This window comes from Lepidochelys kempii, chromosome 22, assembly GCF_965140265.1.
Source record: "Lepidochelys kempii isolate rLepKem1 chromosome 22, rLepKem1.hap2, whole genome shotgun sequence".
Taxonomy (NCBI): domain Eukaryota; kingdom Metazoa; phylum Chordata; order Testudines; family Cheloniidae; genus Lepidochelys; species Lepidochelys kempii.
In genome coordinates this window covers 15,851,407-15,877,075 of record NC_133277.1, presented here as the reverse complement: position 1 = coordinate 15,877,075, position 25,669 = coordinate 15,851,407, and the positions used below count along the sequence as shown (strand labels likewise).

The window sequence follows — 25,669 nt, the reverse complement described above, 5'->3', positions numbered from 1 at the left end:
TGGGAACCCAGCAGCCAGGGGCTTCACTAACAGCGTTGGACTCGGAGCTAATCGAGGCTCCTTTTGATCCCTTTGAGAGTGATATTTGGTGGATTATAGACTCTCCTCTGGAAATAAGGAGCTTGTCAAAGACCACCCAATACCTGTGCTTTTATCTGGGGTGTGAAGATCTTCTGCTTCACCCTCAGACTGACCGACTTGCTTATCTCCTCCTGTTGGTTCTGAAATGATGCAGTCTGAGCAGGGGCCAGCCGCTGAAGAAAACTCTCAGGATCTCAAAGAACTTTGGCTGCTAGATACAGGGAGTAATTGTAGAGAGCTCAGCATCTCTGAAAATTAGGGCCAAGCGGTAAAGGAAGCTGCATACACTGCGGGTTCTTTCTGCCATTTATGTGTCTGTAAGATTCCCTCATCAGCATTATCAGGTGGTTATGAATGTGCAGGGATATACCGAACTGTCCCTAGCAGGGAAGGATTACTATGAACCCTGGCTTTGGGAAGGGCAGGTCACGGGCAAGCGGTATTTTACACCATAAGAGTTGGACTCTGGGTCACATGGAAGTTAAAGTAGGTCAAGATTTTAAACTAAAGCCAAGTCTGGAGCTTGCCTTCTTTGATAAGTCCAGTGTCAAGGGGCAGGGTTGCGAAGGTGATGAGAATGCAGCATGGCTAACTGTTCAAGCCTGGGAGGTTAGGTCAAAAAGGCATCACAACAGATAACCATCTTATCTTCCAGACTGTACGATGATGACTATGAGATTCCAGTAGGGGGTCCCCTGACTCCATGAATACACATTACCTAACTGGTCCTGGTGCATAGATGGGAAGGCAAGTTCTGGAGCTCTTGGTGTAGGACCCTGCCAACGGCGGAATATGTAATTAAGGGGACCGACGAATCCCTCTTGTATTGCCAATTCCAAGCTCCCCAAATCTAAATGATAGACATTTTCTTGTCACACATTTCACACTAGATTCCACACTTAGTAACAATGAGCTGGCAAACGGAAGTACGACCCAACATTTTAGGACATAAATGTGACTGAGACTCCCGTATCCGGGTGAAACTGCAGGGGGAATTTAGGGAAGCAGAATGGAGTAATAAAATTAGAATTTCAGCACACTGGGGATTTTACACCTACTTTTAAAAAGTATCATAGGACATTAGTAACCTCAAGTCCAGCCATGCTACCGTTGAAGTCAATTGGAGTTTTGCCATTGACTTTAGCAGGGCGGGATCACGTAGATACTATGTTGACAGGCACTACTATATAGGATCCTATGTCAGAGAGACAGACAGGATTCAGCCCCCCTCCATGTGAACAGGAATCGGGACCTTAGGCTTATGTCACCTCAGTGAACATTAACTCAGCGCTGAACCAGGTCTGTCCAACAACAACTCCAACAACCAGGTCTGTCCAACAACAATACCTCTCTCAGAAAGGTTTATCCTGGAAGGGCTCCTGTTGAAACAGCGACCCATCCTGATAGCTCGGGAGAACTGATGGGCGCACACAGTGGTCTGACTGCAGTGTAGCTAAAATAATAAAGCACAGAAGTCTCACAGCAAAGCAAGGTAAACAGCAGCTGTTTACATCAAGAGAGAGCAGAGAATGTCAGGGCCTGGGATTTTGTTGCCAGCAGGTCAGCTGGAGCAGGACACCTTTTGAAGGAAGGAGATAGGGATTGGGAAAGTGATGCACTATTTATATTTTCTCTGCTATCTTGTTCATTTTAACGAGCAGCAAGAAACCAATGTGAAGCGAAGGAAATCTCATTAAAAAGCATGAAAGGAAAAACGACTCAGGAAAGATAATAGGAGCTTAATGCATTAGCAACGCTAGGAGTTGCTCTGATTGCATGCTGGGCTGGTGCTTTGACTGGGTTTGATGCCTCCTCCTTGTTCCGGTGCCAGATGCTAGTCAGCTTTTCAAATGTCAGTCTTGTAACTAGATATTTTTCGTCTGATTTCCTTGAAGCCTTGAGTCCATCTGAATGAACATTCAGAGACCCTTCAATGCAGTTGTCATGGTTCATTTGGGTTCCTTTTCAATACAATGATGTAGCAATACGTTTGGGGAGTGTGGAAAGGAGTGGATGGAGGCTGTCAGGGTCAGCACTGCTAAGGGATGATGGACAACGCACTGCTTTTGATAGGGGAAGGGGATCTAGGCATTGGATCAGATTGATCTGGCAATAAGAGAGCAGATGCCTCGGGACTGAGCACTCCTGGCTCCCATGGGAAGTTAATGCAAGCGGTGGAGCTCAGTATCTCTGCAAATAAGGTAGCACATGTCTGAATCTGGGCACACAACAACAGAGGTGCTCAAAATTTGTGTGCACTTTGGAAAATCTGAGCCTGAACGGTCTCATCCTAATCTTCTGAGAGAGATTTGCCCTCTTCGTAAAATCACAGTTTCACAGTGCATCTGCTTTGACAAGGCTGATCAATGGAATAACAAGGGATGCTGCAGATCAGGATTGCGAAGCATTGGGACTGAGTGCATTGGCAAGCTTGTGTGTGGGGAGCCAAGCACTGGATTACTTGTGGGCCCTGCATGTTAGAGGATTGGTTCGGAAAGTTCAGCTCCCTTTGTTTGCTTTGTAAAAAAAATCCAAGTGGTCGCATTTCCTAGGGCAAGACTGGTGGATAAATTACTGCAAGGTAGAAAGGGTGTTCTAAAAGTGTTTAAGATCGGAGTTTCCCATCTTAAATAGGTTTAGACAAGCCTGGGATCTGCCTCCAGTACACACATGCATCTGTCAAGGGAAGCTCTGACCACATAGAGGTTCACCCTTCACCTATTGCTGAAGTGACCATAACAAGCAATTCCATTGGAACCCAGCAGTGAGTAAAAGGGATACACTTATTCAGGTTCTATCTGCCTTGCAAAGTACTTTCAAGGCATCATCACTGTAGCCTGTGAGCACCTCTCAGACCTAAAAGGATTTATCCTCACAATGTCTCTGTGAGGTAGCAAAGCATTATCTCCACTAAGTACCTGTGTTACTCAGGTTCAAAGAGATTAAAGCCCAGATCCTCAATGGTATTTAGGCATCTAACTCCCTTTGAGGATTTTGACCTACTTGACTTGTCTGAGTGACTCAGACATAGCCAAGAGCACTGAGTCCTACTCCAGTGCCTTGACCCTAAGACCAGTAAGTGTCATAGCCTCTGCAAGGTTTACTCGCATATATGACAGAAACATGGAGTTGACCTCCATGAGCTTGTGTGTGCATGATGGATCCGTTACACTCTAGTCTTTGAGTATCATGTGGCTTCTTCTTTGTGACAGGGTGGAGCTGGAACCTGGCATTTTTACCTTCATGGATCCCCTGAACGTGTCCTGGTACAATGATGACATTGGCAACAGGAACTGGAGCAAGCCTCTCAATGGGTCCGATGAAGACCAGAAGCCACAATACAACTACTATGCCATGCTTCTCACCCTCCTTATCTTCGTCATCGTCTTCGGCAACGTGTTGGTGTGCATGGCCGTGTCCAGGGAAAAAGCCCTTCAGACCACCACTAACTACCTGATCGTGAGTCTGGCCGTGGCAGATCTCTTGGTGGCAACTCTGGTGATGCCCTGGGTAGTCTACCTGGAGGTAGGTGGCATTGCTTTGTAGCATATCCTCTGCAAGCCAAATATTTCTGGTGCCTATATCCAGAGAGTGGAAGATTAGTGGCTTGGGAATCAGCTATTTAAAGAGTGGCTCTACTCAGAATAATAACTGCCTCAGTAATTTCAAGAAACAAATCTACTCATTTTTCTAATTGCCAGCCCTGTGAATGCAACCAAGAATCTGAGAGTCAGGCAGGCTCCTTCCTATTTCACACATCATCACCACCACAAACAAAGGTTCTGGAGGTCAAATTAGGTCCTCTGTGACACCCAGGATGCTCCACTGTCTTCAGATTATGTTCTCCATGACATGTGCAGTCCCATTGTCTTCGATGGGTTTGCTCAGGTGTGTCTGGTGCTTAGTTCACTAATCTACTGAGTATGCACAAGAAAGAAGAGAATCCAGATCATTTTCCCCATAGCTGTACTAGTTCTACAAGGCTAACAGGAGTTTAAAACTCAGACAACATTAATTTAGCCTGCAATGTGAGCAGATTCTGCATACCAACCCAGAGCAGGTCTGAGGAATACAAAGGTGACATCTTTATAAGGCATTAGAGCCAGATCCTCAGCTGGTATAAAACAGCGCCATTGCAATGGACCTATGCTGCTTAACAACGTTTAAGGATCTGGCCTTTAAGATTACAGTAAGATTGCTTCCACTCTTTATCCTTCTGTGGTGATCAGTTGAACTCGGAACTTATGTGTGGATTTTTTTTATAAAACCTTAAATAGGAACGTCCTAGGTGTTCTATATAGCCATTAAAGCTTCTGTGGCACTTAGAATAGGATTCACTATGTGGTTCTTGGTCAAATTTTCTTCACCAAAATTATTACTATTAACAATCATGTTTATTACTGTGCTGCCTAATGCAAATGAGACAAATGCTAATATAAAAAAAGAAAAACAAAACCAGAGGAACGTAGGCCTAGCTTGACATGAGTAACTGGACATAGGTGAGGCCTCAGTTCCTGGGAGACAGGATTAGGGAGGGGAAAGGATCAGCAGGCTGGAAACAGAATGTCTGCACTAGCTAAGATAAGGGGAACACTCAGATAACAATTTACAATGGACAAGATAACAATTGGTAAGATAAGCGCTGTATGTAAAATAGGCAAAGAGTAAATCAGGCATGGCCAGTGCATGCTATATTGGTTCATACAAAGTGACAAAGCCAATCCCAAAACCTGTGATGCCATGAATAGCAAATGCAAATGTGTCAATGTATATAAAGGAAGAGGTTGGGACATGTGGTACGCTCTATACCCAGTCTTGAGTCTGACCTACACTTGAGTCTGACCAGCTCAGTGTAGATTTGCTGTATGCCAAATAAAGGAACCTGAGTCATGACACTGCAAGCATTCTGAATTCTTGGGGAAACCAAGTGGAAGAGGTCCGAGGGAAACCCCAACAAGGACTAACCTTGAGTTGACATGGATTTTCCAAGAGACACAGCCATGTGCAATGCATGCCCAAGCACAAGAATGGGCCCCAAACACTTCACTGATGTTGTGTGAATAAACTATATAGACTACTGACCAAACACACAGGACCACGGCATAGTTCTTAAAAACCACAGCAGCAGGGAAAATGTGCAATTGTATGTGCAAAATGTAAATGCAGAGCTACTGTGTCATAATATATAAGAGAAACAAAATCACAGGTGAGCTACTCGTCACATTACAGTAGTTAGAGCGTCACTTCGGGATAAAGGAACTTTGTGCCTCTGCGTGTGGAGCCACGTTTTGAGTGGCACCATGTTTTGTGAAAGCGGAATATTCCAAATCTGCCAAGCACTCAGCTGACATCAAATGATCCTGGCAACGTAAATAGCTAGAAAGAGCGAAGTGCAATGTGTGGGAAAGGATAATAGAAAAGTACAAGGCCCTTGTTCTTCAGATCTTTAGAAAAACTTGTGTGCACGAGCCCACGTCAGAGAAAGGCACAAAGAGAGAGAAAACGTTACTTTCTTTGGAGACTGGTTGACTCAGGGAATAGCACACTAAGCAATTTAACCTCTTGTGCAAAGAACGATCTGAAGTTTTATGCACCACGTAAGGGCTTAAGTGGTATTTAAGTTGTACTTAGGCCTTGTGCTAGCCTTCTACACAGGGATGAGTTGCATCCACAATGCCTAAAGTACTGGGTAAAGTTCTACTCGGGTTGCCAAAAAGTTGTTAGACATGTTACTATCTGATGACTGTCTGTGACCTATGTGAAATGAGCTTCAAGGGGTCTTAATCCAATTCCTGGTGATTAGGTGTCCACATCACCCTCAAAACCATTACTAATTGGCCTTTGCTTGGTGGCTATCAGGAGAAGCCAGGGACTGAATAAACCATGGAGACTGAACATCTATATCTATCTATCTATGTCTGACCACCTAGAGACGATCTTTTCAATTAAGGTTGAAGCAAATTGGGTGAGAGGAAAGGAAGGATACTTACTCTGCTGCTGTAGTAGACATCAAGGGGTGTCCATATGGCATCATTTATTGGTGCTAAATTCATCTAACAAGAAAAATAACTAAATTAATAACATTTCCTTCAATATTCTTTCTTTTAGATGGGCCTGTAATTGGAGAGAAACTGGAGTGTTTTTTCCAGAGAACTCTACACATGCAAAATTACAAAGCGAACATTAAATTGCAGTCAAAAAAAGCAAGAAGTCAGGGCTGCAATCCAGCAAAGCAGTTAAGCATGTGCTTAACTTTAACTACATGAGTAGTCTAACTGAAATCATTGGAATTAGTCACATGTTTAAAGTTAAGTACTCCGCTGGATCCAGGCTCAAGGGTGCTACAGAAGTTTAGTTATTTACTTTACAGAGGTGACAGAGAAACAATAATTACTGCCAAGTGCTGAATACACTCAGACTGCAAATGAAAAGCCCTTTGCTGAGACCTCTGTCTGATCTATGTTTCACAGCAGGGTTCTTGATTTTAATTTTCTCACTGCCGAGTTATTGCCTTTTAATCTAGTCTACAGCCCTGAAGTCAATTGGAAGCATTTACATAGAGCATCCCCACTAGGTATCAGTGGAGTCTAGAAGGGAAGAGGAGTTTGCTTTATAAGACAGTTGGTTGCCACTTCACGAATAGCGGACTGGGGTTGCCCAGGTATTTGAATACTTAGGGTTAGATTGCGTAAGGGGTGGTGCATAAACTGCCCCAGAGGAACAGCGCTGAGAAGCATTGTACTTCACAGGCACCCCACACACACCCTGAGTCACAAATCCTCCCTGTGCTTCCTCCTTGCTTTGGGAGGAAGTAGCCATTTGCTACTTGCCTACACCATCCCCACACAATGCCTGCTTGCTCCTGTGTATCCAGACCAGAGACACGGGTAACTGCACAGTGTTCTACTTCCCTTTACTCCCCTCCGTGAATAGGTAGTCCAAGGTACAATCTAGCTCTTAATCTTTATAGAGTGCTTTGAGCTCCTCAGATGAGAGATTCTGTACAAATTCCATTTGTAATTGAATGCTATATTAAAGCTATACAATTTCAGAGATATTCATGATTAATATTACCCATCTCATCCACATTTTGCAACTCTTTTAACGAAGATTGCACATATATTCAATAGTTGTTGGCAGTTTTGTTGTAGCCCTCTTGGTCCCAAGATATGAAAAGGACAAGGCCAGGGCGGTAATATTTTTTATTGGACCAACTTCTATTGGTGGAAGGTACAAGCCTCTGAAGAAAAGCTCTGTGTAACCTGAAAGCTGGTAACTTCCACCAACAGAAGTTGGTCCAATAAAAGGTTTTACTGCCCCAGCCTTGTCTCATACACATTCAAGAAAGTGGGGATGATAATGGATTCACAATCAGAATTTGTTAATTACCATCCAAATGCACCAAAACACTTAAGCACTTGCTTAATTTTGAGCATCTGAATAGTCCCAGTTATTTCACAGGCTTGATCCTGCAAAGTGCTGAGTGCTCTAGCCCGGGTCCTACAAACCATTTAGCCATGTGCTTAACCTTAAGCGGGTGGGTAGTCCCTCTGAAGTCAATGGGAACATGAGCGTGCTTAAAATTAAGCACGTGCTTAAGTGCTTTGCTGTAGCAGGCATTCAGCAGCTTCTAGGATCAAGCCTGCAGAGAACTGGCCCCATGCCTCAAGTTCCACTTGTGCGCTCTTGAATCAGGGTTGGCAAGATTTGTTTGTAAGAGTAATTGATTGTTAAACCAATTGATTTAAATGGTAGAATTAGTGAGAAATTACTTGTTTTCAGATGCCCCATACGTTCCGAGCAACACCTTGTCACACATAGTATCTAATATGAAGGACAAATGTTTGGGGAGTTTAATATCCATGTTAGCATAGGGGTAGCCCATTGCCCCTTCATAACTGTTTGAAAATACTCGTCACATTTATGCACCGCAGTTGGTGTTAATTGTGTCCCCAGGTTAGGCTGTGTGGGTTCTGGTTAACTGCAGAAATCAGTATTAGTACATCTGGGGAGGGGAGGAGGGAAGAAGAGGAGACAGGATATTTGACTGCACATCAGGAAAACTGAAAAACCCAAATCAGCAGGATGTAGAAACCGTAATGAAGATTAATTCACACTTTACGTCATGCAGCTTAAACTGCTCCCCAGAAGGTAGACATTAAGTTGCTGTGGGGATCTTTCTTCTACAATTAGTAGAGAGAAAAATCTAATCACAGTCATGGAAGTTAGCACTGGAACAGATCTACACAGTCACCCAGCTCATCTCCCTGGGCAGTGTCTGTATCTTTCCCTGCAGAACATCTATTAGTGACTGGTCGTCAACCGCTACAAGGCTGGAGGCAAATGGAAGGGATTCCATTTCGGCTATATGTACATTACAAGCTAGTGGTGTGATTCCGAGCTCCCCGACACATCCCACGCTCACATTAGCTCTCGTCTGAGCTAGCAGGCTAAAATTAGTAGCCACCATGCTGGTACGGGCAGTGGCGGCAAAGGCAAGCCATCCCAAGGACAAACCCGCCCACATCCCGTGGGTACTTACTCGGGACTGCTAGCCCATGCATCCATTGCCACTGCCCATGCAATCACAGCAGCATGACTATGATGCTAGCTCAGATGAGCATGAGCGCAAATATTATGGCCATAGCTTGTAGTGTAGACATAGTCTTAGTCATCAGTTCAGTTATAAGCAAACTGGAGTCGTTACCATAGCACTTGGGACTAATTACAGTCCCTGCCTTGTCCTGGGTAGGCAGAACAGCAACCTGGATCCAATTCCTTTGTCTTCCCTTAAATATAAGGTCCACAGAATGCCAAGTGACGGGAGCCCTAGTGAGGAACGTAGCAAGAATATTTAACACTGACTTAACATTGCATCTTCCTAATGATCCAAATTAAAAGGGACTCACTTACTGGTAGAGGGACCTATTTATTCTTCCTCTTCTTCCTACCAACTCAGTGTGCTGTCGATTTGCCAGTGGGATTTCTTGCTATTGGACAGAGCCAGTGCTGCTGAAGAAGTTGATTAAACTCCGATGATCTCAGGAGGCATTCTCTGAAGCACAAATGAGATTTTGGGGCTACCTATTGATCCTAATAGCTTTAGTCTGGCCCTCTTATTTCCCATTGGATATGCATTAACCCTCCCGATGGATTTCAACCCAGTGCCTGCAGAGTCCTGAGTTAACACAGCATCACCTCTCCTATTTAAATAGCAGCTCAGCTCAGCTCTAAGGCAGTGAACAAATAGGAGAGAGGAAGACATGTTCTGTAAGGGGGTGGTTTTCCCTTTTAAGGTTCTTGGGAGAAAATTGTAAAACAAGTCCTAAGAGCTTTGCAACTTTCTGGAGAGGGCATTCCACTCCTCTGCGGTGTGCTTTCTGGAGAGGGCATTCCACTCCTCTGCGGTGTGCTTTCTGGCCAGTGTAGGAGTTGCACTGATGGACTCAAAATGGAGTACTGTAGCCATAGCCTAAATGGACACTCATGCAAGATTTCAGCCGGCCTCCAGCAGAGTTCAGGAAGGGTTACCCCCATCCAAAATGTAGTCTGGGAGGGCTTTTTTTTTATCTCCTTCCTCTGAAACATCAAGGGTGGCTTTGGCTGGAGATGGGACATTGGATGGGGAAGGCCAAGATTCTGAGGTAGAACTGATCATTCTGTCTCTCAGCGGCTTGACTGGCTAGTTCTTGCTCACATGTTCAGGGTCTAATTTATCACCACAGGTGGGGCTGGGAAGGAATTTCCCCTTCCCCACCCCCGGTGAGATTGACAGTGACCTTGGGTGGGTTTCACCTCCCTCTGCAGCATGTGGGTGCAGGTCACATGTCAGGATTATCTGGGTATATCTCACTTCATCATTCATCACCAGCATCACTGGTGCTCCTCAGTCCCTCTTGTTTTCTTCCTGTGGCACAGAACAGTCTAGTCTTCTCTGGGCTGTGATATTTTGGTCTAAATTTGTTTGTAGGGTTTAGTCTATGGGCTCAGGGTGGTGGTGCTGGCCTATGATATACAAGAGGGCAGATTCAATGATCAGGTACTATCTTCTGGCCTTAAACGCTATGATTCTCCGAGGAAACAGAGGGGGATGCAGGTTAGGTTGAAAAAAAAATGAAGGTGGTCATCAACAGAGTAGGTGAAAAGCTCTGCTTGCTTTCGCACAGGTTGCTGGGATTGAGCAGGGTTTCCCCGAGAACTAGCACACCGCCTCTGTGAATGCCCAGTACCTTGTACTTCATGGAATCAATTCCGCTGGCCCTGAGTCAAGGAATGGGGAAGCTGCACAGGAAAGGTTTGCCAGAACACGTTCATTCCTTTGCCTTATTAATTAAAACCACAGCCTCAAAGTTCAGATCCTGAGTCAAACTTTTCAGTTTGGAGAGAATAATCTGGGAACTGAGGTATTGGGTTCAGACCTATCAATGCTATCAGTATTTGAGTAACTCAGCAGAGGGACTTCCACCCCCATATGACTCGTGTTCCAAGCTGTAGCAGGTACAGAGTTCCCATCCGCTTTGTGTGATGCAAAAGGCAAGGCTGGAAAATTGGCTTCAGGGTTTACTGCCAGGTGGTCCTTATGCAATGTGGGTGTGTTATGCTCCCCTTGGTGTGAATGGAAAATTCAGCAGTTTGCACTCTCTTTGCACAGGAGTAACTGACAATCCAAAATGCACGGCAGTGGTGAATCAGACTCAAATTCTTTCCTATATTCAGATATTCTACAGTTTGTTCTGATATTCTGACCACATCTACTGTCAGTCCAAAGACACCCAATGCATTTTCCATCTGCCTTACAGGGTACCATATTATTTGCAGGTGGATATGCAGGGCTCTTCACTGACTCCTTCCTGAAGCTCGGAGTCCTTTCCCATAAAGCCAGGAATGCTGAGAAACAGACATGTGGATTCTGAGAAGTGCAGCCCTTGGTAGGGGAGGTCAGGGTGGAAAGAGGTTGCTGGCAGCTTTGCTGAATTTGGATAGTTTTCAAAAAAGTGCTCATTCCTAATTCTCTCCAGCTGATAGAATCAGTGCTGATGTCTCTGGACAGATCTAGGGTTTGCATTCTAATAGGTCAGGTTGCTGCAGGGAGCTTCAATGCATGGGCGTCTGGAAACTTGATCTTGAGTTGTTATTCTTATGGCAATAAAGGATAGGTGAAAAGATATGCGTGGAAGGATAGTTCCCTACCTCAAAGAGGTGTTGCGCAGATAAAATCTGCTGAAAACTGGGAGGCCCTCAGATACTACAGTGATTAAGGCCACATGAAGACCTAGAATGATAACAAGAGTTGTACAAAAAATATTCTCAGCCTTGGCAAAAAAGTGGGGGAAATGGCATTTTTATGAAGTGAAGGAATAAAATGCTTTTCATTGCACCCTGAGTTATCTACAGAGAGCAGGGGTCAAGTGGGAACATGTTTCTTTCTCAGGAGGCTGCTGATCAGCACTCTGCTTTGTGTGGTGGGAGTCGGGACCATGCAGCCCAGAGAGTCTTGATCATCTAAACATAGGAGATAAAACTCAGACTTGAGGTTAACTGGATGGTGCAAATTTGTTCTGAACTGTGTAGTGAATTGAAGCACATTAAGAAGACTAACCTACATTTTCATCAAGAAGATAAAAGTGTACAGGAGCCATAACATCATTTCCTGGTGACTATATGGTGACATGCTAAGAAGAAGAGAGACAGTCTCAGGTTCTTGCATTCAATTAGAGCCGATTGTAAGTTTTTCACTGAAACTTTTTTTTTGGATGGAAAATGCTATTTTTGTCTGAACTGAAATGCTTTTAAAAAGTGTCCATTTTGATAAAATTTCATTAAGAAAACAAAACCAAATTGTTTCAATGATGTCCAAACATCCCATTTTGACATTTTTGGAAAAGAATGTTTTATTTTATTTCTTTTTTAAATGACTTTTTGAAATGAAATTCACTGTGTTTTATACTTTTAAAACTATTTAAAAGTTTTAAAAGAGTGAAATTGGAATGAAATTATATTATTTTATCAAAATGAAATATTTCAATTTATCTGAAACTATTTTTTAAGGTTTTTTTTTTCCATGGGAAACTTTTTAAAAAAATATTTTTGTTCCATTTTGGAATGGAAAAATTTTGAAGTTGCTGAAATTCAAATGGAAAATGCAGTCCTGCATCTCTTGACATTCAATACAAGCAACTGTTTACTTTCTGCAGAGCTTGCAGATCCTTTAGAGGATTCAGCTGCAGTGTGCCCTGTATTTCATTACAGATCAGTTTAATAATAACTGTCTCTGTTGGGAAAATTTCAAGATTGTATTTCCCCCCCCCCAATCCCTATTTGTATTGATCCCCTGCAATGAGACAGTCTCACTCCGTGCTGTACATCATGTTTACTTAGACCTGACAAGAAAATTTGAAAGAACAAGACCATGCATCTACTAAGCTCCATAGTGTCCACAAACAAATAAATACATGAACAAATAAAGATTTGAGAAGTGAGTGGTTGTTGGCATGAATTTGAGCACTGAGTGGCTATGAATTTGTATCACTTGCTGCTGTTCATTTGCAGCTGGTTGTTTAAGAGAGAAAAAGATAAAATGGACGGGGGGGGGGGGGGAGGCCAGACAAGAGAAGCCATAATTCACCTGTGAATGTAACAGCACAGAGCAAAACAAATTCACTGAGGGTCAAGCAGCCACATTATTAATTATCACCCTAGTTAATTAACGTTTGTACGGCACTTTGAAATGTAAAGCATTGTGTATATGCTAAGCCTCATTAACATGACCACTGGCAGGCTGTGATTGTAGTTAATGCCCCTGGGACTAGTTTGTGCTGTTCTAAACCAGGTCCACAATAATCCACTTCAAATGGAAGCTCATTCTGTGAGAGCCCATCATTTCTGGCTTGGTTTATGAGTTTCTCACCCATCCTTTTCAATTGGAAGAACCAAGCAGAACTGACATAAGATGGGGTATAAATCCTTTTCCTTCCATGAGCTCATGGACACATGGCTCCTGCTGGGAACCTCTGTTTCATAAATCTAGAGAGTAGACTGAAATCAGGACTGCACGTATGACTTTAGCTGTGATTTGTTGTTGACACAATGGCCCCTCTGCATCCCTCCAGCCATGTGACTTACCCCGATGCATTGGGATCTTCCAGTGCTTTTCCTGTATGCCACAGTGACTGAATGTTTCTCTGATATTTGAACGGGGACATGTGCATTCACCACAGATGCTGGGAATCCCCAGAGGCGCTTGTGTCCAACAGATAAAAGGGGCTGATGGCTTATGGTTTAAAGCTTCCAAAAGAAGCAGATCTCAATATCCTTTACACCACTGCAGCTAGAACAGGGCTTTCTCAAATGTGACTCATAAACCCATCCCATGTCAGAGAGTCTGGGGAGACATTAGGCAAACTCCTGGAGCTCAGGCTGTAGGGCTCAGAGAAAGGATCTGAGACCCAAAACCAAGGACAAAAGAATTACCATGGTCACCAGAGCAGATAGGACCATCTCTGCAGTAGGTGTGGCTTTCAACACTCGGAGGCTAATATTTTCAGTACCAACAAGGGGATCCAGATGCCTAATTCCTATTAAAAAATAATGCAATATCTCAGCCTTGGCTAGGAGATGTACCAGCATGTGTGGGATGGAGGGTAACTGGATTCAGGATGCAAGAGCAGAGATTCCTCTTCATACTGTCTTCATTCAGTGAAAATAACCATTTAAGGTCAGCTGCTGTCCTATAGGACCATTGCAGCCAGAGAATCTTAAAACAGCCTTAAAGTGGTCCAGGATGTGGAGAACAGAGAGATGACCTAGAGTGACATTCCTGGTTCCAGCTGCACAAAGTATAAGCCCAGGGTAGCTGAAGATCTGACTGGAGATGATTATTTTCATGGAGTAAAATCAAAGACTCGTTGGAGAGGACTCTCTCCTCTTTGCAGCCCTCTGGCATTCTCCAAAAAGTTACAATCTTTCAACTTTCATCCTGACTTGGGACAAGAACAAATGTCGAAATGCTGGAAGTTACATTTTTCAATCAGCTCTAATAGAAGCATATATTCCAGCCCCCCCCCCCCCCGACTTTTGAAGTTCTCCCATCCGTACATAGCCACACACTTCACTGTGTTGGAGGACAAATGCTGCACTAATCTCACAGCATCCTCAGTGAACTCAAATTAGTTTAGTTTTTTTGCAAGCAGCTGATTGCATCTCTGGGTTCTACCCGGCTGGCAAATCTTTGCCTTCGGGCAAATTCTAATCAAACCAACTTATTTATATGACTGTGCCCTTTAAATGCTGTTTTTTAAAATAAGTGTTCATCTATCATTCAGCCTTTAATGCAGCCTCCATCTCTCCCTCCTTCACTTCATATTGCCTAGGGTCATGGGTTAGAAAGCAGAAATCACTCTGAAGAATAGATATTTTATTCATTCCAGTTCCAAATGCAGTAAGACATTTATTTATATTCGAGGGAAATATGCTTTTCTATTTGCACACTGGATACAATAGTTCCACTACTCACCATTAAACTTAATTGCAAAATTTGGTTTTAGTAACAAGAGAAAAGATGAGAACAGAGCTACTAGTAACTGGAAATATTATAATTAGTCCTCTATCTTTGTTATGTAACATAATGTGTGTCAAAGATCTTTTGTTCTGAATTTAATCCATCTTCATTCATAAGAATGTGTAATGTGTGAATTATTTCTTCTATTTTTATGTATGCAGAAACAATAGGCTTCCCTTATGCTATTTCCATTACTGTGCTTTATTGAGCACAAAAAAATCTTTTAAAAACATTCACATTTTGCTAGCTTAATTTATTAATTATTATACATTAGTAATGATACAAGTTTGTTGTAACATTTTAAGGCCCCAATTAAGTACTTGCATAAGAATGGCCATAGTGGGTCAGACCAATGGTCCGTCTAGCCCAGTATCCTGACTCTGACAGTGGCCAATGCCAGACACTTCAGAGGGAATGACCAGAACAGGCAATCATTGAGTGATCCATCCCTGTAATCCACTCCCAGATTCTGGCAAACAGAGGCTAGGGACACTCAAAGCATGGAGTTACTTCCCTGACCATCTTGACTGATAGCCATTGGTGGACCCATCCTCCACGAATTTATCTAGGTTTTTTTAAAATCCTGTTATAGTTTTGGCCTTCACAGCAGAACTGAGTCAACTCATGGACCACCAACAGAAGAAGTAGTGTTTTCTTTGGTCCTAGGTTTGTATTGGTCATGTGGGTTGCCTAATGGGGATGTAGGGCAATAGAATGGAATTCAGAAAGGTAAAATCAGGCTCAATCTCGGGGAAATTACAAAAGAGGAGACCCTACTGGCTCACAGCTCGGTCTCCTGGTCAAACGCCATCACTTGGGACTTTTCAAGCTAGGTAGGACAAAGCACTGGAAGATATAAACAGCAAAAAAGCCTGCACTGGCTCAGTGGAGTGTTAACAGGATGTGGCCTGAATCCCTCTCCAACTTCTGTGGCCCAAATTCTGCTCTCATTTAAACCAACACAACTCCAGAGTAACTTCACTGAAGCCAACAAAATTACTCTCTACACTAAGAGCAGAATTGGCCCTTAGACTCTCTTATCCTGGCTGCTTGAATGAATGCCTTTATCCAATTTTCTCTCTCTTCTCCAAGGTGGTCGGTGAGTGGAGATTTAGCCGGATCCACTGTGACATCTTTGTCACCCTGGATGTTATGATGTGTACTGCCAGCATCCTCAACCTCTGTGCCATCAGCATTGACAGGTGAGATCACTCTGGGGCCAGGAGCAGGACGGTCCTGTCCTGCTCAGTGTGGCTGGTAGGAAGGTGAATTGCACAAAATCACTTCTTAGTTTATGTGCGTCTGCTCATGTTTCAAAATGATGGAGCAGACACAATAATCCGGAGAAGGTGCATTAGGCTACACCACTGCAGTCTTCTCTTCAGAGGAAGGTCATTGAAAACCAGATCAAATGGGCTCCACCCTCAAACCTTCCAAAGCAAGGGACTGCAGAGACAAGAGAGTGGATTCCTCCCAGCTTAGACATCTCAGTTCCTGGAGATCTTCTATAGCTGAACCCGCCCCTGTGATCTCTCTGGAGCAATTCTCCAGATTTACTAACTGTCCATTGGCAGATGGTCTCTCAGCACTGGCAGTGAAATAACATGCCGGGTCTTTGTCTCCATGCTGCATGCAGGTACACCGCCGTAGCAATGCCAATGCTTTATAACACACGCTACAGCTCCAGGCGCAGAGTCACTGTCATGATCTCCGTGGTCTGGGTCCTGTCGTTTGCCATCTCCTGCCCACTTCTATTTGGTCTCAGCAACACAGGTGAGCATAATGCTGTCTGCGGCTGGCTACTGTGTGTGTTTCGTGCTCTCTTCTGCCTCACTGGGTCCAGAGAAATTTGTATTATGAGGAGGGAATTAACATGGCTGAATAATGAATACTAAGAGTTAAGATTTTGGTGCATGCACCCCTCTGCCAATCAAACAGCCCTGAATCTGTTGCAACTCTTGAGCTGCCAGACCTATATCCCCCCAATAAATCAGGGTTGATGTTTGTCCTCAGGCTTCTGTAGAAGAAACTTGCACAGCACTAGCCAGCATCAGCACCCAAAAAGAAGAAGTAACCTTATGTCTTAAAATCTGCCGCTGTGATGGGCACCTTACAAATAACCAGACAGCTCCATTGGACAGCAGCATAAGATAAAGGTTGCTGACTAGGAGTGTATTTTAGGGAAACTGGATGGTCTATGGTATGGGAATGATGGAGCCTTTCACGTACAGGTCACTGCTTGGTGTTTGGCTCAGGTTGGTAGCAAATGATCCCTCGTCAGGTGTAGACTCACCTCTTAGTGATCTACTTGAAAGGCGCTGGGCTCAGGCCCGTTCCTGTAGGACAAGTGTCCATATCAGAACCCCTCCCCCTCCACTAATAGCTATTGGGCAGTCTTAAAAGAGAGCCCAAGGACTGAAAAGTCTATAGAGACTGCATTCCCCTCTCAATTCCTACAGCTGGAGATGTGGCTCCTTGGTGGGAAGCAGTCTGGGAAGTTTGCACCGCTGCAATTGTGTGGCTAGCTAGAGAATTTCAGTCTCCAGCTCTCAATCCAGCACCTGACACCTGCACTAACTGTGTGAGAAATAAACCTGTTTTCCCTTGGTTTAGGGCTTGGCCTGTGATTTTCAAAGGAGCCTAGGGTGCTGAGACACCCAGCTCCCATGGACTTGCAGGCGGAGTTGGGTATATGACTCATTGTGACAATCCCGCTCTTGGTTTGGAAATTATTTCTGGAGGAAGATGGGAGAGCAGCTGTTCCCATCCCCTGGTGGGGGTGTTCTCGTGGCTCCTGTGGTGGGTGAGAGAGAGAGAGAGAAATGCTGGTTCTAGCTCCTAACAGGTGGGACGATGCTCCTGCAATCTCTTGTGTCTTCCAGACAAGAATGAGTGTATCATTGCCAATCCTGCCTTTGTTGTGTATTCCTCCATCGTCTCCTTCTACGTTCCCTTCGTTGTCACCCTGCTGGTATACGTACAGATTTACGTAGTGCTCCGTAAACGCAGGAAGCGCGTCAACACCAAGCGCAACACCCACGGCCTGGACTCTGACATGCAGGCACCGCTGAAGGTAACCAGACCCCAACCCCCTCTCCCAAGCGCCATCTTCTTTCCTTCCTGATCTCATACTTTTCCTAATGCGTCCCCCGTTCCTTCCCCATTTACGCTGCTTGGTCTGAATGAAACAGTGGATTGTGAGGATGGATATCGTGTCTTATGCCTTTTGGGAGTCCTTGATGGACACAGGAGAAGCTTCCCAGATCTTTCCTGACTTCCAAGGATGTTTCATCAACAACTCTGTGGTTGGCTCTGCTTCACCCAAGCGACCCATGTTTGCTTCAGCTCTGCAGAGTCTGAGTTGGGTTTAAGATATCCAGCAAGGGCTTGAAGCGAGGGTACTTTTATTCTTTCACTCTGAGTAGATCCCTCTATTCCATGACCGGATGGTGGACACAATCTCTCACCATCCTGTTGGAATTTATTCCTTCAAACTGTAGCTTGGGGAGCTAGCTCACAGATATTTTATTTAGCAGCAACACAAGAAATCTAGAGGCCTGCATCCTGTAAGAGAAATTGAAATATCTTTAAGCTTGCTCTGTGGGATAGAATACCAAAGGTTGGGCCTTTCAAAGCAGCCCAGGGAATTTAGTCTTAAAATTAATAGACGACACAAGATTAGGTTAGAAGCAGGTTAGATGAGCTCCTGTCAGGGATGGTCTAGATAATACTTAGTCCTGCCATGAGTGCAGGGGACTGGACTAGATGACCTCTCAATGTCCCTTCCAGTCCTATGATCCTATAATTAAAACCCCTATGCAGTTTTCAAAACTTCAATCAAGGACTTCAACAACCTCCCACTTCCTTCTTTCCTGGCCACCATTTACTTTTAGGGCTGAGCTAGCTGACTGTTTCCTTTCTCTCCAAATTTGGCCGTGGTGGTAGCTGGTGTCTGCCCATGTTACGGTACTGAGCAATAGATGGTTGTGCAAATAATTTGCCACTACAGTAGTGTCCACAGGGAGGGCTATTGCCCTCTTGCAGGGCCGTCCACTAGTTAGCAACTTCAACATGGCTCACAAACAAGGAAACCTTTGGGATGTGCTCTGGCACCACGGTGACGGCAGGCCCAGTCAGACACATGTAAGAACACAGTTCTTGATATTTCACAGGCAGCGCACGCGTGTCTGGCCTGCAGAGCACATGGCTTGCGTGGCACGCTCGCGACTGACAGCAGTGCCTTGAAGCACACATGTTAGCAGAGTCCAGCAAAGCGTGCGTGGGCCATGAGGACACTTGTCACAAATTCCCATTTTAGTAGCAAGTGAAAAATGATTAATATGGACTTGTAACCGGAGAGGAGCCATCTCCAAACTGTCTCTCGGCATTTCCCTCGAAAGCCAGGTTCTAGTCAAACAGAGCAATATGGAGACAGAGAGTGGGGCTGGATTGAGGAGCTACAAAGGTCCTTAAAGTGTCTTTCTTGTGGTGAGAAAAGAGCTGAGAGTCCCTGGGAACCACCATCATTCACTCCTCAGAGTAATTTTCCAGACTTCTTACCTTCCTACTCACAGCTATTTGTTTCTGCTCAGGGCCCTGTGTTTAAATTGCCACATCCCCTCCTAATTCCTATCTGCTTGTGTAACCTGTGTGCTGATGCTTCCCCCATAGGACAAATGCACTCACCCAGAAGATGTGAAGCTCTGCACTGTTATTGTCAAGTCCAACGGGAGTTTCCCAGTTCATAAGCGGAAAGTGGTAAGTGTCACAGAGGACTGTCGGCACTCTAGCACAAGCTCTTTCTCTGTTTGCCTTTGCATGGTGCAGAATGAATTTAGGGTGGGTTTTTTCCCCCTAGCCTAAGAAAGAAAAGTTCTGTGTTAACAAAGGGAATTCCTATGCAGCATCAAAACTTAAAGGGTGCTCTTCTCTTTCCCCAAAGAAAGCCAGCTATTTGAACTGCAGTATCGGCAACTCCAGAGTTAAAATATCAGGATTCAGTTCCTCCACCCTCCCCCAAACATTATGAGATTGTTAAAAATATCATGATTTTTAAGGCAATTATCAATTTGGATATCTTTTTATTTACCTTCTAGGTGTTTTTTATATTTTGAGACATAAATTCCTTTGGTTTGTTATGAAAACCTGAATAAAATAATTGAAAATGGACATTTCCCAGGAATATTTCTGTTTAGGAAAAAAAGCCATCTTCCATTTAAACGTCCTTCTGATAGAAAATCTTCAGCCAGCTCTGTATAAGTAGGGGTACAGCGAGCAGATCAAGGGACGTGATCGTCCCCCTCTATTCGACTGGTGAGGCCTCATCTGGAGTACTGTGTCCAGTTTTGGGCCCCACACTACAAGAAGGATGTGGAGAAACTGGAGAGAGTCCAGCGAAGGGCAACAAAAATTATTAGGGGTCTGGAACACATGACTTATGTGGAGAGGCTGAGGGAACTGGGATTGTTTAGTCTGTGGAAGAGAAGAATGAGGGGGGATTTGATAGCTACTTTCAACTACCTGAGAGGTGGTTCCAGAGAGGATGGTTCTAGACTATTCTCAGTGGTGGAAGAGGACAGGACAAGGAGTAATGGTCTCAAGTTGCAGTGGGGGAGGTTTAGGTTGGATATTAGGAAAAACTTTTTCACTAGGAGGGTGGTGAAACACTGGAATGCGTTGCCTAGGGAGGTGGTGGAATCTCCTTCCTTAGAAGTTTTTAAGGTCAGGCTTGACAAAGCCCTGGCTGGGATGATTTAATTGGGGATTGGTCCTGCTTTTGAGCAGGGGGTTGGACTAGATGACCTACTGAGGTCCCTTCCAACCCTGATATTCTATGATTCTATGATTCTGTGAGATCTGAGGCTGGTAGGTTCTCCCCTTTGATAACCCCTATAAGATAGCGGAATGACTCAGAAGAACCAAATAAGCATTGTCAGAGTCAGAAAGGCCAGTTCCTTTCAGAATAATGTACACATAAAAGCGATACAAATAAAGGGAACATAAGCAAAGAAATGAGCCAACAGAAACACTCCCCCAGTTTGGAGCTTCCCCCTTGTCCTATCACCCCAACCTTCCCAAAGGCATTCTCCCCTCTCTGCCTCCCACACAGCCAATTTATAGCCCTTCCCCTGACCATCTCTGCAAAAGGAGGAGATGGGGAATTGAGCTCAGGTTAATCTCTTCTTCATCAAGGCCCGAGTAGTACTCCTGCTCCCTTCACAGAAGACAGTATCACTCCTTTGCTCCAATTGCATATTTATCTATCTTTATGTTGGGGTTTTTTGATCCTTGTCCAGGAGGCAGTGAATCACATGGAGGAGATGGAGATGGAGATGGTGTCCAGTACCAGCCCCCCTGAAAAAACCAAACACAAACCAGCCCTGCTGAGTAACCACCAATTGGTCATGCCAGCCACTTCCAACCAGTGCATCAATTCCACCCTGGATTTGCCCTTGGACAGCCCCACGAAAACGGAGAAGAATGGGCATGCCAAAGACAACCCAAAGACGGCCAAGGTCTTCGAGATCCAGTCCATGCCCAACGGCAAGACAAGGACTTCCCTCAAGATCCTGAGCAGGAGGAAACTCTCGCAGCAGAAGGAAAAGAAAGCCACCCAGATGCTAGCCATTGTGCTTGGTAAGAGCTCAATTTGGCCTCCTTTGTAGTCCATTGGATTCCCAGGACTGGTCTTTTAATGGGAATGTCCAGTGAGAACTATTTTGTTAGTCACATAGGCAGCGAGAAGTGCACCTGCTGGTGGAACATGTGGGGAAAGACGAGGAGGAGCATAGCGGGCAATGCACAGAGGGAAGAAGGAAGTGTCAAATAAGGGCAAATATGCAAGGTGAAAGGAGGGGTGTGAGGATACTTTAAAATGGTCTCTGGAGACAGAGTGTCGCGTGCTGAAGGTGAGGGCCTTATTGCAGTTTTCTCTGGATAAGTTAGGTGAAACACCTGTGCAACCAGGGAGCATGACAGCAGTAGGAAGGCCAGCCACGGTTCTCCCTCTCAGAGCAGCATAAGAGGACAACCTCATCTAACTCAGGGTATTGCCCAACTCTGAGGAATACTGGCTGCTGATTGGCAAAGGCTGGCAAGAGGCTCAGATGATTTATAATACATCCCAATTATGTTCCAAATGGCAGTGAAGTCAGAAACAGGACTGGCAGTTCTGAGGGCCAGATTCTCTGCTCGTGTAACTGCTTTGAAGTCAATCAACTTACAACAACTGAGAAAACATTTAGTGCTTAGATACTTAAGGGCCACGGATTTAGAAATAGGATAGCAAGACACAAGACCTACACCCCTGCAGGAAGCAACTTTCTTTTATCACCATAAGGGGCTTAATTGTTGGATCTCAGAGAGTATTGAGCACCTGTACAAATCTTCCAGGGTTAAAATGACAGCTCAGTGCAATCAAACCCGATTCTTTCCTTATTTCCCAGGTGTTTTCATCATATGCTGGCTCCCCTTTTTCATCACCCACATCCTGAACATGCATTGCAACTGCAACATTCCACCGGCGATGTACAGTGCCTTCACGTGGCTCGGGTATGTCAACAGCGCCGTCAACCCAATTATTTACACCACCTTCAACATTGAGTTCCGCAAGGCCTTCATGAAGATCCTCCATTGCTAAATAAAGCCTGAGAGCAAGATGATGCCATGCACACATCACATACACACACACACAGGTGAATAGGGAGTCATGAGGAGGCCCAGTGTTCTTATATAGGGCCATAGGCCCATGTGTTAAGACAGCGCCATGCCTACACACCCTTATAGCTGGGATGTAATGGGTGGCTTCAAGTGGGATGCTCTCTCTTATCCTTAAGGTGACCTTTGGACTCAGAGATCAACCCAAAGGGCAGTTTTAAGAGGTACTCTCACACTGTGTTTGAAGATACAGAAGCAAAAACTAAGACACTCATTTGATACCTGCCTGTGGCCAACTGACCTCCAGTGCATTAATTGTGGACATTAGCAGAGCTAGTGGAGGACAGTGATTGGTCCCTGTGCTGGTTGCTCACATGTTAACGTCATTGATACAATTCTCACCAAAGACACCGACATCTTTTCTGCTTTGCAATAGGAGCCAGAAAGCCAGAGCTCACAGGAACTCCATGCAATGGCTTTGCCATCACCTCCAGCTGACCAGTCCAGTATCAAACTGCTGAAGCCTTCAGACAAAGACTTAGAGAGGTGCCAACTGGGCTAAGAAGGTTCTGCCATCAGACACGATCTGATATCTACAGACATATGGGTCCTGGGGAAGTGTGTGCAGGAGGAGAAGGGAAACCTGTATCACATATGGTGTCATAACACAAATGTAAATATGAATAAATAGGAGGAATTGAACAGAAGCCCAAGCCAAAAAAACCATAAATAAAGAGAGAAACAAAGAAATGACACCTTGTCTTGCATGGTACGCGCGTGCTATGATTCAAAGGGTACTCATCGTCACCATTCAAAGCCATGTCCACCTGCCAGTATTTTCATCTCCAAGTTACAAGTTATTCTACAAAGTTAGCTGCAGTGTGATGGTGTCATTCATATAGTGGCACGAGGACAAGGTGAAAGAGAAGGCCCCTGGAGCCATGTCCATCCCTGGTGTAACTCCAGTGAAGTCATCAGAATTGGACCTCCAGGCTGAATTTGGCCCCTGTAGCATGGGTTTAACCAAACAGGGAGGGAAGCTACTCTTCATTGGCCATCCTGGCTTCCCCCTTCCCTTACGACTCTGCACTGACGCTTGTAGGGAGAGAAAGCAGAATTGTGTATTAGGTTCTAAGTCTCAGCCATCACTCTAAAGGCCAGTAACTTCACTATAAGCAAGATCTTAAGCCACTGACTCACACTGATGAGCTGTAGCTGCTTTCATGAACAATCCCATTGTCTTCAGAGGAACTACTCCTGAGAGTAACCGTTCACCACCGTAAGTTAAGGGCCTTTGTAATCTGACCGTGGTGGCTTTGGGAGGGAAATTGAAAGGTTCTGAAAGAGTCTCTAGCTAGACATGCTCCTGGGTTCAGTGTGGACTCTGGTCTGGAAAATGAGAGCTTTTCCCCCATTTGTTTCCAGCATCTCCCCCACCCCCTTGTCTCTGTGCTTCATGGTTTAACCACTTGAGAAGCCGTCACCAACACCATCTCACTAAGCCGACTCTGGGGCTGCCAAATCCACGCTGTCATTTTTGTACCCAGTTAACTATATATTTTGTAATATCACTGTAAAGAATATTCAGTAAAATTAATAAAATTCCATGGAAATGGGTCTGGCTGGAGTTTAATTCAGGATCAGGATAGTCTGGATTATTGCAATAGTCCACACACACATACAGACCCCGCAAATTAAAATCATCTGTCAATTTTAAAGCTATTAAATGCCCTGTAGAAAGAGATACTGGCTGGAACCTCACACACTTCTGGCTTCAGCAGAGGGGGAGCCTCCTGCAGGTGTGGAGAACAAATTGAATGTCGTTTCTGGTTTTATATAAAAAAAGAGAAAAGACGACCAAATCCACCATCTCTGGCATAATTCCATCAGCTTCAATGTGATTAATTTGTCCTGGGCCTCTTAACTACAGTTCAACACAACACCTTCTTATCTGACTCATTCATTCTTTATTTACAGGTAATTCTCAAATTTTGCAGGTCAAGACCATTTCTTGCTGTAGGCCCTTTGCAATGAATTCCCCTTGGTTCTAGGTCTATTTCCCCATGTTACCAATACACGCATTTTCCTGTGCAAGCAGAGGTCAGGGAGTTGTCATATATGTGCATCCAGTATTGTTAAATAAAGTGGGGGTAGAGGGAAAGGAAGGCGTGATCCCAGCATGGAAACCACTGCTATAGATGGTTACAGCATAGATTTCAAAGCTTATTTGAACATGATCTTTTGAGGTCTGTCAGCAGCTATAGATTTTAACAAAAAGGTGATCCCTCCAGCCATCCAAAGCTATTCTCAGCCCAGAGCAGGACACAGGAATAGGAAAAGGACCCATGCCCCTAGCAGCGATGGGTCTTGAAGATGGAATCAGACTAGAGGGCAGAGATGGAGCACTGGTTTATCCTGGCAACACTTTATTTACCTCCCACCAATCAGGTGTTACTTGATGCTGCCTGAGTAAAATGTTGCAACCAAACAGTCCCTGGCTTATTGCTCCTCAACACTGGTGTGACAATGCACAGTAATTAGGAGAGCTTTTATACAGTTACATTAACAGGATTATGTGCAAGAGAAAAAAAAGTGGTTCTTACAAAAGCACAGGAAGCCATGAAATCCTTTTCTGACCAAGAAATTGGAAATGCTACCTCAAGAGATCTCAGGAGCAGGGTACAGATAGAGAAGGAAATTATCTGTTCTTTTCTCCCCCAATCCTTCTATTTTCCACCAAATGAGTTAACCCAGTGGTGGGAATCAACCCAGTCTGAAGACTGAAACAATAAAAAAAATCAATGCATTTTGTGTAAAAAAGCCCACCGTTCGATTTTCCAACAATATTAGCAATTTCAAAGCAGGAAAGTGCCAAGCAAGCAAATAAAATATTGGCCGTGGAGACCAACAAAGCAGCAAGAAGTGTGTGAAAAGCTCCTCCATAATGTAAAAATACACCATCCTTACTAATCATCTCCCTGGGTGACATTCACCTCTGTGCAGAGGGACAGAGCAAGGCCTATGCCTCATGTAAGTCTTGAAAGGAAGTGGGACTTCAGTGTCAAAGCCTCTTTCCACATAGGGGTCAATTTTACCCCATGTGAGATATATCTCAAGGTGGACCTGACCCAGAGGCAGACTGACAAACTGGATTCTGAATCCAGATGAAAACTTTGTAGTGCAAGCTACCTGGAATATTAATATTAAAGGAGAGAAGCCCCCGCACCCACGTGAAGCAGAGGAGCTGTTGTAACAGGCCCCTCTCTGATCTTTGTACCTGTACATCTCCAAGGTGACAAGCTTCTCTTCCATGGGAAGGGGTGCAGGTCAGCAACAGACCAGCTCTCCATTCACTCCAGTGACCCTCAATTCTAA

The 25,669-nt window shown here is 44.5% G+C and overlaps 1 protein-coding gene across 2 annotated transcripts in view; it reads left to right on the top strand.

Annotated features, from left to right (window-relative positions):
* Nucleotides 1-23,786, top strand: part of DRD2 (dopamine receptor D2) — a 67,915-nt gene extending 44,129 nt beyond the window's left edge. For both annotated transcript variants that reach the window (XM_073320923.1, XM_073320924.1), the window contains exons 2-8: nt 3,294-3,606; nt 15,731-15,840; nt 16,275-16,411; nt 17,521-17,711; nt 19,310-19,396; nt 20,935-21,274; nt 22,084-23,786. In XM_073320923.1, the coding sequence (XP_073177024.1) occupies nt 3,325-3,606; nt 15,731-15,840; nt 16,275-16,411; nt 17,521-17,711; nt 19,310-19,396; nt 20,935-21,274; nt 22,084-22,277 (1,341 nt within the window). In that variant the 5' untranslated portion in view covers nt 3,294-3,324 and the 3' untranslated portion in view covers nt 22,278-23,786. The remainder of the gene's footprint in view (nt 1-3,293; nt 3,607-15,730; nt 15,841-16,274; nt 16,412-17,520; nt 17,712-19,309; nt 19,397-20,934; nt 21,275-22,083) is intronic.
* Nucleotides 23,787-25,669: the final 1,883 nt, after the last annotated feature.